Here is a 12779-nt window from a genome sequence, read left to right on the forward strand (position 1 = left end):
AGGCTCTCTGGGCCTCCTCCCGGGCTCTCCCTCCCTCCTGGAGTCCCAGGAGGCCACCCCTGGGCCCCAGCACCTGTACCGCCAGGGCTCGGGGTTGACCTGGGCAAGTCCCGCACCCAGGCGTGCTTTTCCCTCCCACAGAATAAAGAGCAGCCCTATTGTCTGATGTGCTGCGGCCTGGGGGGGTCCTGGGGAGGCATGGGGGGCCCACAGCCCGCAGGACAGCGGCCCCAGGGCCTGCTCTCCCCCACAGGCCTGACCACCACTTCCTGGAGGCCATCTGCTGCTTCCCCATGGTCTACTACATGGAGGGCTCCGTGGACAAGTAAGGCGCCGCCTCCCTGTGGAGCCCAGAGCGAGTGGGAGCTCGGCCCGTTTCTGAGAAGCACCGCCCCCTCCTCCCGAGTCCCCGGACGTGGGGGCCCCAGGGGGCTGAAGGCCACCCCCCATGGAGGGGGAAGGAGGGCACCCAAAGGGAGTTCCAGGGACCCCCAGCCACATGGCTTCCCCCCCACCCCCCGCAGCCTGGACAGCCTGCTGCAGTGCGGCATCATCTACGCGGACAACCTGGTGGTGGTGGACAAGGAGAGCACCATGAGCGCCGAGGAGGACTACATGGCCGACGCCAAGACCATCGTCAACGTGCAGACCATGTTCCGGTGAGGGGCCGGGGCCAGCCCCCCAGCCATTGGGGAGCCGACCCCGTTGCTGCCTCTGTGACCGCGGACCCCTCCCTGAACCCTCTCCCCCATCTGTGACCAGGGGACCCCTCTCCCTCTGAGCCCCTTCCCCCATCTGTGACCAACCCCACCTGAGCCTCCTCACCGCATCCAAGACCAGGGGACCCTACCCTGAGCCCCTCCCCCATTTGTGGCCAGGGGGCCGGCCCTGAGCCCTTCCCCCTCCCCCCCCCCAGGCTCTTCCCCAGCCTCAGCATCACCACGGAGCTCACCCACCCTTCCAACATGCGGTTCATGCAGTTCCGCGCTAAGGACAGCTACTCTCTGGCTCTTTCCAAGTTGGAAAAGGTAAGGGCCCCCGCCTGACCTGCCCCTCTGCTTGAACCCGCTGTCAGAGTCCACAGCGAGGGGTCTCGAGGCTCCCGTGTCACCAGGAGCCTTCAATGTCATTGGCCAGATTTGGACGTCATCCCTGCAGGCAGGGTCCGGGCCTGGGGCTGAGGCTGCCTGTCATGTCCATAAATGCCAACAAGGGACACAGGCTGCCCACTTCCTGCGCCCAGACGCTGCGCCCAAGCCAGAAACACGACCAGTCTCGGGGGTGGGGGGGCATGCCTCAGCTCACGCAGCACAGCACTGACCGAGTGGGAATCCGCCTTTTGCTCCTCGGGGCTCCAGAAGTGCCTCAGCTGGCCTTGGTGTGGCACTCGGGCTCGGGGACCAGCCACGAGGGACAAGGCCCTGGCGGGGGCACGGGCTACATGGCCCTGGCATACTTGCTGACCCAGGACCCTGCCCGGCCGGTGGCAGCATGAGTGTAAGGTGACGGCACTACACAGGCTGCCCCTCCACTAGGCACAGGCTGGCCCCCCCCAGGCACAGGCTGGTCCCCCCCAGGCACAGGCTGGTCCCCCCACCGGGCTAGACCAGGAAGCAGGTGAATGACCTGCTGCAAAGGAGGCTGGGAGCTGACGTCGCACCAGGCCAGGGATAGGCACTGGAAGAGCCTCACCCCGAACCCACGTGGATCGTGGACCAAGAGGCCCCCGGGGAGCCCGGGTCTCCACGTGTCAGTGGGGGGAGAGGGAGTCTGGCAGGAGGAGGAGACGGAGGGGCTCCCACCGCAGTGTAGGGGGGCCTTCCTGGGTCCGGCGCGGTGGGGGACAAGGGGTCCTCAGGACCTGTGAATTCCGTCTGAGCATGGCCGGGCTCCAGGTGGGCTGGCCAGCAGACGTGCACCCACTCTCCTCTCCTCCTGCGGTGACCCCCCCCCAGCCGCCCCTCCTTCCTGCTCAGCAGGGGCTCCCTGTCCCTGTGGCCCCTCAGTCTGGGCCTGGAGAAGCAGCTCCGAGCTAATGAGGCCTGAGGTCCCTGTGGCGCTGGCGGAGCCCCCGTCCTGCCCTCAGTGGCGGTGCCGGGCCTGAGGCCACGGAGGCCTCATCTGGATGCCCCAGACACCCAGACAGATGGTCTGGTGGCGACCTCTACCCACTGGGACACCGAGTGCATTTCTTTGAAGAGCTGATGGCAAGCGACTTTTATACAAGTGTGTCCTCCACTTCAAGGATGTCGAAGAAAACGTGTATAAAGGTGACCCGACGGCGGCTCCTCCTCAGGGTCCTGTGAGAGGCGCCACAGCGCCGCGCCTCCTCTGCCCCCCGCGCTCCCGGGGGCTCAGCAGTGCCGCTCCGGGTGGAGGAAAGTGACGTCTGGAACGGCTCGTCCTTGTGACGCGCCCCGAGCACCCAAATACAGACACGGCTCACTTCCGCGGCCAGGGCGCCGTGGCCAAACTGGCTCCGGGCGGCCGTGCCGACGCCCTCAGCCTCCGGGTCCGTCGCTGCCTTCCGCCTCGGAGCAAGTCTGGTCCCCGTGGGAAGGAGGGGGTCTCCCAGCTGTCAGCGTCCACGGACATCAGTGTCGGGGATGATGGCCACGTCCACGTCCTACTCACCGGGGCCTTCCAGATGGGAGATGGTCCCCCGTGGGCCGAACAGGCCCAGGGTCCTCACTGGGGACCTCGCGGGAGGGAGGGGAGGATCAGAGGTTGGTGGGTGCGCTGCTGGCTGTGGGGGCGAAGACAAGGCCGCACGCCGAGGGGCGCGGTCAGCTTCCGGAAACGACACAGGACTCGCAGCCACAGGCCAGTCCTGGTGACGCCGCAGAGGACGGGAGGCAGGCGCCTCCTGGTTCCCACTGGCCCATCCGACTTCACTTACAAACAAGCTCGGTGACAAGATCACTAAGATTAGTTCCAACTCCGGGTGGCGAGAGCCGAGCCCTGCGGCAGGCGGGGGGCCCCGCATCCCTACTCCCGGGCTCTGGCCTCGCGCACGTGCGGGGCAGGGGGGCGCGGGGCCGGGCGCTGCACGCACACCTGCGCTCACGCGCCCCTGACCCCCCTTTCCTGCAGAGGGAGCGGGAGAACGGCTCCAACCTGGCCTTCATGTTCCGCCTGCCCTTCGCGGCCGGCCGCGTCTTCAGCATCAGCATGTTGGACACGCTGCTCTACCAGGTCAGCGGGAGGCAGGGAGGCCCCGGACGCTCTGCCCGTAGCCTTCTCTCCGTCGCCAGCCGGCGTCCCAGCCCCGAGCGTCCCTCCCTGGGTCCCGTCCGAGTCCTCTCCTCCCTGAAGGGCATTGCCCTGGGCTCCGCTCCAGGCAGCCGCTGGGCTTCTAATCCCTTTGGACCAAGCGGGCTCGGCAGCCAGGAGAGGCGTGCCCGAGGAGGCTGAGGGCGCCCGGCGCATCCCCGGGGCGCCGGCCTCACTGTGGCCTCCCTGTCCGGCCAGTCCTTCGTGAAGGACTACATGATCTCCATCACCAGGCTGCTGCTGGGCCTCGATACCACGCCAGGCTCCGGCTACCTCTGCGCCGTGAGTTACGGGCCGGGCGGGCGGGCGGGCGCACCACTCTCGGGGCCCAGCGCGGGCTCCCGGCTCAGATGCTGCCCGCCACAGATGAAGATCACGGAGGATGACCTGTGGATCCGCACGTACGGCCGGCTCTTCCAGAAGCTGTGCTCCTCCAGCGCCGAGATCCCCATCGGCGTCTACAGGACGGAGCGCCACGTCTTCTCCGGCTCGGAGGTTCGGCGCGGGGTGCGCCCGATGAGGCGGCTTGCGGGCGGCAGCCCCCAGCTGTGTGTGCATGCCCCCCGCACGCTGAATTCTGCGAGTCCAGTTCACGTGGCCCCGCGCACATTTGGGTGGCCGTGACCCCCGGGTGGCGCAGAGGAGGCTGTCGGAGGCGGGCAGCCTGGCGCCCTGCTCCTTAGCCCGCGGGGGGGCTCGGGCAGTGTGGGGGCAGGGGGTGGGGGCAGGAGCGCCCCTGGGCACTCAGGCTGCCCCGTTTCCTTTGCAGCCGCATGACCTCAGAGCCCAGGTGAGTGGCCTCTCCGACTTCACGTCCAGGCGGGCGGACACGGGCACCATCCTCCCCGGGCTCCCCCAAGTCTGCAGGGCACAGGGCCCTGGGCCAGGGCAGGGTCAGGGAGGGAGTCCCCAGGACGGTGGGCCGTGGTGCACCTCAGGGTGCATGGAGTTGCCCCTCCCATACAGGAAGGGAAAATGAGGCCCGGGGTGGGAAGCCCATGTGCTGTCTCCATGTCCTGCTGGGGCCCCCTTCCTGCTGGTCTGGCCCGACCTCCACGCCCCAGACCCGCCGGAGTGCTGCCCGCACCCCTCCCTGCCCTCGAGATGGGGAGGTGAGGCACTGAGAGGGCAAGTCTTCCGTGGCAAAATCAAGACGCGCCAGGCACGGTGGGGAGCCACGGAGACACGGGCCCAGAGACCTTGAGGGAGTCGCCCTCCTCCACCCAGCGAACTGGGACAGACCTGGAGGCTGGCAGGCGGGGGCTCAGGAGGAGGGCCTGGGCCATGGGGTCCCCCCCAGCTCGGCCCTCACCCTCCTGCCTCGGTCAGTCCCAGATCTCGGTGAGCGTGGAGGACGGCCCGGACACGCAGGACACGAGGGGGCCCTGGGGCGCACAGGTGGGCAGCGGCGGCAGCACCCAGGGTCGCCACTTGGTCGGCGGGGACCCCGCGGAGCACCCGCTGCTGCGGCGCAAGAGCCTGCCATGGGCCCGGAGGCTGAGCCGCAAGGGGTCTACGCCCGCGGGGAAGGCGGCGGCCGCCGAGTGGGCCTCCCAGCAGCGGCTCGGCCTGTGCCGGCGCTCCGAGCGCCAGGAGCTCTCCGAGCTGGTCAAGAACCGCATGAAGCACCTCGGGCTGCCCACCATGGGCTACGGTAAGGGCCTGGCCGCCCGCCCACCACCCAGGCTGGGGCAGCACAGGGTGGGGGTTCCGCAGGGCCCGTCGGAGGAGCCCTCCGGTGTGAGGAGGGCTCCCCCTTGCCGCTCTGGGGCCTCGGATCCCCAGCGGTCAACACGGGCCTGGAGCCACAGCCCGGCACGCAGGACCGGACGTGGCTGGGGGTGGGGCGGGCAGGGCTCGCGGGAGCCGAGGGCTCGGGCCTTGCTGGGGGACGGACCAGCTGCCTCTGGGATCAGAGACGCAGGGGCGCACTGTGCTCTCGCGGAGATCGGGGAGACCCCAGGGCCTTCCCAGCAGCCAGAGGGCAGGGGGCACCTCAGGGGGCCGCTGGGCGGATGGCCCAGTGCCAGGACCGCCTCCGTGGGCCGCAGCGGCTGCCGCAGCCGCCTGCTTGCGCTGCTGGGCACCACCCCAGGTGTCCGTCTCTGTCCCCCTTCTCTCTGGAGCTTCTTGTGGGGAGAAGCTTGCAACCTTGACCATGGGCGGTCCCGGAGGTCCTCTCTCTGGAGAGGCTGTCAGTGGGGCTCAGGGTGCCCCACTCCTGCCGCTGCCTGTCCGTGCCCACGGCCCGCGCTGGGTTCTGTCCTGGGGACTCTGCCGGTCCCCCAGTGGGTGCCCGCTCTCCCCACCCTGCTTCCTGCCACGTGGCCTGGGACAGGGACCATGGAGCCCCCCTCCAAGTGGGATCAGAGGCTGATGACCCACGCCAGCCCCGCTCCTGCCACGCCGAAGCTGCACGAATCACCCCTGTCCCTCGCAGTCCCTGCCAGGTCGGGTGCTGCCACCCCTTTGCCGGGGCCCTGATGCCAGGGCTCCGGGCAGGGCACTCAGTGTGCGTCGGGCCCCACGGCGGGTACCCACACCCAGAGATTCCGCCCGCTGACCCCAGGGCCTGGCAGAGCAGACACCCACCTTGCCGGTGACAACGGCCTTGCTTGCCGCGGCTGGGCTGGCAGGTGCCCCGCGCACGGCCTCCCGTGTGACGCTGCCTGCCCCACCCCGCTGTGTGGCCGCCGCACGCTGCTTGCTGACCTCTCTCTCTCTCTGTCTCTGTCTGTCCCTCTTCCTGTGTGTTCCGTAGAGGATGTAGCAAATTTAACAGCCAGTGATGTCATGAATCGGGTAAACCTGGGATATTTGCAAGGTAATTGTGCTCCGGCCACACTGGGGGCGCCCAGTGCCCCCTCCAGCCAGGCAGGGGGGCAGGAGAGGAGACAGGAGAGGGTCCCTGCAGGCGGAGCGGCTCCCATGCTGACAGCTCCCCCCTCCCGCGTCTGTGGCGGACGGGACCGTCCCCAGGAAGGCTCATGGTTTGTGTGGCACCTGGCGGTCACTGCTCCCCCGTCCTCACCCCGTCAGCTCAGTACGCTCTGGTGTCTGCGTCTGTCCCCACACGCTGGTGGCTACCGGCCCGCAGCTGCCCAGATGCCCTGGGCCCACCCCGCTCTGGGGAAGCGTCCAGACAGATGGTTCCAAGCCTGGATCCCAGCCCCAAACACGGCAGGGCCTGCTGAGGCCTGAGCCAGCGGCTGCCACCCCGGGTCAGGGGACAGGTGACGCCCACACCCAGCAGGGGCTTCAGCAGGGGCTGTTGCCCTGCAGTTGAGACAAAGCCGGTGTGCGCTCCACTGCTCCTCCGAGGGGACCTCCCGCAACCCCAAGGCCCCAGCAGAATCGGAGCAGAGTCTGGGCCACTGGCCCAGCTGCCAGGACCCCTTCCTTCCCCCGGGGGGCTCCGCGCGCCTTGGGGCGGCCCCTCCATGCAGGGCTGACTCCGGAAGGTCCAGGCAGACCCAGGCCGAGCAGTGAAAACCTCAGGGTTTGCAGCCCCGTTGGGGCCGCCCTGCTGGCCCGGGTCCCGGCCCGGTGGCCTCCGTGCCCGGTGGCCTCCGTGCCCGGTGCCCTCCGTGCCTGGTGCCCTCCGTGCCCGGTGCCCTCCGTGCCTGGTGCCCAGCTGCAGTCATTTCCTGAGGAGGCTCTAAGGCCCGGTGGCCTCACCTGCAGGGTCACCAGACTTGGTGGTGTTTATGGAGGCCCCCCGCCCCGTGTGGTCGCTGAGAGGCGCCTGGGGCAGGTCGTAACACCAGAGGAGAGGGGACCCCGTTAGCCAAGGCTGCAGGGTGCGCCCCCTCCCAGAGCATCGTCACTAACACGCTGTGCCCTGCTGTATGCCCTCACCCCTTGCTCACCGGCTGCCCTTGAGGGAGGGTGCAGGCTTGGTGAATGCGGACCCCAGGGCAGGGGGGAGTGGAAGGAGCTGGTCTGCAGGGTTGGGGGGAAGAGGGTGCGAGGATGGCGCAAGGAGGTGGTCCTGTCTGCTCTTTTGCCAGGAGGGCCACCATCAGCCCCCTGCCCCTCCTCGCAAGCTGTCCTGTCCAGGGGAAACCAGAGTCCATGAATGAGCACCTCCCAGCCCCCAGTACTGCAGCTGGGGCTGCACCCCTGCCCACCCCCCACCCAGCCGGAAGCAACAGAGGCCCAGCTCCGGCGAGTCCCAGGCTCTGCTCACTTCAGGGACAGCCTGGGCTCCACCCAGGGGGTGCAGTGGGGGCCCAGGCCCAGTGGGGAGAGCCCCATGGGGCAGGAACGCACCAGCAAGAGAAGATGGGCACCTGCTCAGGCTGCCCGGCCCTGGAGGGGTGGGACCAGCTGGCAGCTCCGCCCCCCACACCAACCTCTCCCTTTACTCTGTCCCCATTGGGTGCTGGGGCCCCTGCACAGCCTCCCCTCCCCTGCACACTCCGTGAGGCCCGCTGGGAGGCGCATGCCAGCCCAGGGCTGAGAGGTGCACCAGCAGCTTCCACCACAGGGCCCCCAACACATGCTGCGGTCACCGGGCAGAGCGACCCGCCCTCCAGCGGTGGGCGGGACAGACCGGGCAGGCGGTGCTCTTCGGGGCGGACACGCCGGCTGCGCATGTCCACAGCTCCCCCAGATCCGGCCTGGGCTCCGCCCCCCACAAAGGGGACGCACTCAGCCTATGGCTGCAGGGGTGAGACTCTGCCCCGCTCAGAATGTCTTGGTCCAGTGCTGGGACGCAGCCCCCAGCCCCAGGGCCCATCCCGTTAACGCCCGGCCTGCGTCAGGAGGTGCCTCTAGACCTCACCACGGGGGTAAATGGAGGCCAACAGCTATTTGTTCCCTTGCCCGTGAGCACAGGGCCTCTGCTAGGACGCGCCCCCCCCCCCCCGCCCATACGTGGTAGGGGACACCTGTGAAAGGACCGCTGCTTCTCCGGAGCCCACTCTCCCTGCTGGGGGCTGCGTCCCCACAGCCACGCGTGAGCCGGAGACCAGGGGCCGCTCTGGGGAGGAAGCAGGGGGCCCTGCGGGCTGCCGCCCCAGGCCGCGGTTGTGGGGAGAGGACACGCAACCGAAGCAGAGAGTGGGAACGTGGCCTGTGCCTGGCGCAGGGGGGGCGGGGTGACTAGCGGGGGGGGGCGGGGGCAGGTGTGCATCAGAGCGCGTGCACGTTTGTGCAGGGGACGCAGGTGCGCTCCGTGCCTCTGCTCAGGGCCACCACCTCCGCGACACGCTCCGTGCGGGTGGCTGCCGGGCCTCACGCTGACCCCGACTTCGCCGCTGTCTCTGCAGACGAGCTGAATGACCAGCAGAACACGCTGTCCTACGTCCTCATCAACCCCCCGCCTGACACGCGGCTGGAGCCCAACGACATCGTGTAGGTCCCGCGTCCCCGCACGGGCGCCCGGCCGGGCCAGGCCAGCACCCAGGGCTCTCCCCTCCCCCGCAGGTACCTCATCCGCTCCGACCCCCTGGCGCACGTGGCCGGCAGCCCCCAGAGCGGGAAGGACGGCGGCGGCAGGCTGGCCTCCTGCAATCCGGAGACGCGGGACGAGACGCAGCTCTGAGCCGGCGCGTCCCCACGTCGGCGTGCGTCATGCTGCCCGGAGCGCGGGGCCCCCGCCTCGCCAGGCGCCCCCCAAGCCGCGAGGGAGGACCGCGCCTCTGCGCCGGGAGGAGCTGGCGGGAGGCCTTTTTTAACCTTTTTACAGACCTACCTGACCCGTGTCCCCACACATACCGCAACTCGTGACGGGGTCTGGCTGCATGGGGCGGGGTCCCGCCCCCCTGGCTGCGCTGCAGGGTGAGGCTGGGGCGCCCCGGGAAGGAAGGAGCTGAGCCCCGCGCTCGTGCCCACGCGCCCGCACGCCCAGCTCACGTGGAAGCCGGTTGTCCCGGCCGCGTACCGACTCTGGGGGCTTGCCTGCGGCTCGTGTGCTCTGCGGGTCCCCGCGGGCCTCGGCCACGCGACGGTGAGCGACGGTGAGCGCCTGGCCCCAAGGGGCTCCCGGGCCGGCGGGCTCCCCGGCACCGAGCAGCCAGCGCCGAGGCTGGCCGTAAACGCAAGCAAGTTCCAAGTGCCCAGCTGGGCCCAGTGACACTGAAGGTTCCTGCAACCAAGGCCTTGGTGGCAAAAAAGGAGAGGGTGCCCTTCCCAGCTGGTTTGGCAGGACCCGCTGCGCCCCGCCTGGGCGTCGGGCGGGGTCAGCGCCCATCAGCGCCGGCACAGCTCTCTCTCCTCAGCAAGGGAAGGACTCTGGGCGGTGGCTGTTGGTGACAAGCTGCCGTGGTCCCTTTGTGACTGTGTGTGACAGGCTTGCACGGTCAATGCTGGAACCTTCTAGTAAATGGATGCTTTCTGCAAACAGGAGGGTCGTTTATGAGGCACTCCCTCCGTGGCCTCCTGGCCACCCTGCCCAGACCCCGCAGGGAAGCCCCCGGCCTGAGGAAACCCGGCTGGGGCGGGGGGCTTCCTGGCGAACAGCCCAGCGAGGAACCCAGGCCCCCCCCTGGGGTGGGCACAGGCACCACGCTCCGCCCGGGTCCAGTGCTGGGTGCCCACCCTCAGAGGGCAGGGCCGCCCCTGGGGTGCACGCCGGCGCAGAGGCGTCCATGTTCACGTCCACCTTGTCCACGGAGAGCAGCCCACGAAGCCTGGTGAAGGGAAGGGTCAGCCCGGCTTCCAGGTGGCAGCAGTGGGCAGAGGGAGGGAGGGGCATGACCCTCCCCCCGCTCCTCCCCCCCGCACCTGGGACCCCTGCTGGTGGACGTCCAAGCCCTTGGTGTGGCGGGCCCGGAAGGCAGGCACTGTGGACTGAGTGGGGACACCCAGGGCCCTGGACAGGGACGGGCTGGCACACAGCGGGCTGCGGGGGCCCCTGGGGACAGGACCCATCCCAGCAGGGTGTCAGTGGCTCAGGGGGTCCCGCCAGCCGGCACCCACTCCCATACCACCACCCAGCCCCTTCTGCTGACACACACTGCCCAGCTCCCCAAGGAGCAGAGGGGGAGAGGACCCTCCCCGCCACCAGGACCAGGTGGGGCTCAGGGCCTGCAAGTTTGGGGTTATAGGACAGGCGGCGAGGATGGCGCCCTCACACAGTGAAGACACCGGGAGGCGTGTCTCCCAGAGCCGACCTGGAGCAGGCTCCCAGCAGGGGACCTCCTGTCTTAATCTCTGAGCTAACAGAGCTGCCCTCGGGGCCGGGGCCGGGGCCGGGTCGGGTACAGGGTGGGGGCCGGGCTCCCCGTGAAGCGGCAGCGGAAGGGGTGCACTGCAGACCCCAGAGCAAACAGCAAGGCACCTCTGAGAGTTCCACTGACCTGCTGGGAGAAGGATACGGCGCCGCGTGAAATGCCACTAAACCCGAGACCGCAGGAGGAGGAACCCGAGGCCACAGGCAAGGCCTGGAGCGCGACAGCGAGGGGCAGGCGTCAGTCCCCCGCGTGGACGGGAGGAGCCCCCAGACCGGCAGCAAGCCGTGTGTCGGCAAGAGGAGCTCGTGACCCCGTCTGGCCTCTGGGGTGTGAAGCCCGACGGGGTGGGCGGAACACAGGCGTCCCCCAACATTCCCGACCCGGCTTCTCCCTGGCGCACCCTCCAGCGGGAGTCCGGGCCAGGGAAGCTGTGCGGGCCCTGGAACCGCGGGACCGCCGAGCGAGGGGGGAACGACAGCAGCGCGGGCCGGACGCACACCGAGGTCTGTGGTCCAGGGGACACCGCGGGCGCTCCAAGTCCAGGGTGTCAGCCCGCCTGCCTGGCGCTGGGCATTCCCGGCCCCCGGGGGCAGCCGGCCAGAGCTGCCCTCGTCCCCAGTGAGGCCAGCGGGAGCTCAGACACGCCCCAGAGCAGGCTCGCTAGTCCAAGAGTGTCCACCTACGGAGCCGGGCCAGGCCCCCTGGAGGTCTCCGCAGGAGCCCACGGGGTCTCTGGCACCTCTGCCTCACCCCGCAGAGCGCCCAGCTGGTGATGAGCGACACCATCAGGTCCGGCCCAGAGCCCGGGTCTGCAGGAGAGTGGCCGCCCGCGCCCAGGGCGCTCTGCGGGGGCCCCTGCCTCAAGGTGGCACTGTGCACAGCCTCTCGGCCACACAGGCAGCCCCTGGGGTCTCCTGGCTCTGGACGAGGACCCCTTCTCGGAGGGTCAGGGGGTTCCCAGGCGGTCCTGTGTGCCTGGCTCCCAGGTCCTCACAGCCACCGGCCCTGTGCTTCCCGGGTCCGTCCGGGTTGTGCCAGGACTGCTCGCCCAGGCCACCTCCCTGCAGCCCTGTCCCATGTCCAGAGCCTGCAACTGGGCATCTGCCACAGCCCCCTGTTCTGTCCCATCTCGGGGTCCTGGGCACTCATCACCCAAACTGGTGGGCCCTGAGGTGGCCCGGGGTCTTCCGAGGGGAACCTTCCCCGGAGCCTCCCTGAGAGCTGGTGCACAGATGGACAGGCGGCCCAGGGCCTCAAAGCCCCTCTCCAGGCCTGAAGACAGGACAACGGACAGGCACCCTTGTCTTCGGCCCCCAAATCTAAAGCCAGAGTCAGCTGATCAGACTGCACGCTGTCTCCCGGGACCTGGGGCTGCCCTCCATCTGTGGACCCACCTGGCCGGAACCCCCAGGCTGACCTGGGGTCTCCCCAGCTGGGTCTTGGCCACGCAGCACGCGCTCCATCCCGCGCTCCATCCCGGGCAGGGCATCCCCTCGCCCCTTCTGCACAAAGCACTTGTCCTCCAGCCCCTCCCTGGGCTCAGTACTTACCATCTGTCCCTCGTTTTCTGAGAGAACGTCCATATTCCTGCAAATTATGATCGTTTGGGTTTGTTTTTTCCTTTTACTGGCCTTTTTTATCAAAAAAAATTTTTTAATGTTTTATTTATTTTTAATACAGAGAGAGACAGAGCATGAGAGGGGGAGGGGCAGAGAGAGAAGGAGACACAGAACCAGAAGCAGGCTCCAGGCTCTGAGCTAGCTGTCAGCACAGAGCCCGGTCCGGGGCTCGAACCCACGAACGTGAGATCTGACCTGAGCCGAAGCCGGAGGCTTAACCGACTGAGCCACCCAGGCGCCCCTGACCTTTTTTTTTTTTTTTTTTTTTTAAAGCCCATTATTTTACCTGCAAAATGACTTTATTTGGGAACAGGAGATAACTGTTCGGTCTCAGACAACTCAGAACCGGCAATTTACGGGGAGCCCCGAAAGTCGGGAGAACAGAGCAGGGGAGAGGCGGCCGGGAGGGGCGGTTTCTCCAGCTCCCGCGGGCGCCCTTCCTCCTGCCCGGCTGAACGCAAGTGCTGGTGCGGGACCTGCTCCTTCAGGGCCGCCGGACTCCGCTCTTAACGCGCTTCCGTCTCCACACGTTACACCTCGTTCCTCCTTGGGTTAGTACCACGGCCCGGGTGTCCAGCAAGCCCTTGGCCGGTGCCTGTGACCACCTGGGCTCCATCCTGCCCCAAGCGGGGTCCTTCCAGCGGCTCCACTGCTAACCGTGGGGCTTGCTGGCCTCCGGCGGGTGTCGGCAAGCGACACGAGTTCTAAC

General features: G+C 68.6%; 1 protein-coding gene across 14 annotated transcripts in view; it reads left to right on the forward strand.

Annotated features, from left to right (window-relative positions):
- Positions 1-9084, forward strand: part of KCNT1 (potassium sodium-activated channel subfamily T member 1) — a 29505-nt gene extending 20421 nt beyond the window's left edge. For 11 of the 14 annotated variants that reach the window (XM_029920295.1, XM_029920293.1, XM_029920288.1 and 8 more), the window contains 11 exons: positions 254-325; positions 525-659; positions 917-1028; positions 3094-3195; positions 3472-3555; positions 3640-3768; positions 4043-4063; positions 4603-4927; positions 6035-6097; positions 8547-8631; positions 8704-9084. In XM_029920295.1, the coding sequence (XP_029776155.1) occupies positions 254-325; positions 525-659; positions 917-1028; positions 3094-3195; positions 3472-3555; positions 3640-3768; positions 4043-4063; positions 4603-4927; positions 6035-6097; positions 8547-8631; positions 8704-8821 (1246 nt within the window). In that variant the 3' untranslated portion in view covers positions 8822-9084. Of the gene's footprint in view, positions 1-253; positions 326-524; positions 660-916; positions 1029-3093; positions 3196-3340; positions 3556-3639; positions 3769-4042; positions 4064-4602; positions 4928-6034; positions 6098-8546; positions 8632-8703 lie in introns of those variants that run through there. The other 3 variants (XM_029920297.1, XM_029920290.1, XR_003901879.1) reach the window with 2 other exon arrangements.
- The last annotated feature ends 3695 nt before the right edge of the window (positions 9085-12779 follow it).

The sequence above is a fragment of the Suricata suricatta genome, chromosome 13 (genome assembly GCF_006229205.1).
Source record: "Suricata suricatta isolate VVHF042 chromosome 13, meerkat_22Aug2017_6uvM2_HiC, whole genome shotgun sequence".
Taxonomy (NCBI): Eukaryota; Metazoa; Chordata; class Mammalia; order Carnivora; family Herpestidae; genus Suricata; species Suricata suricatta.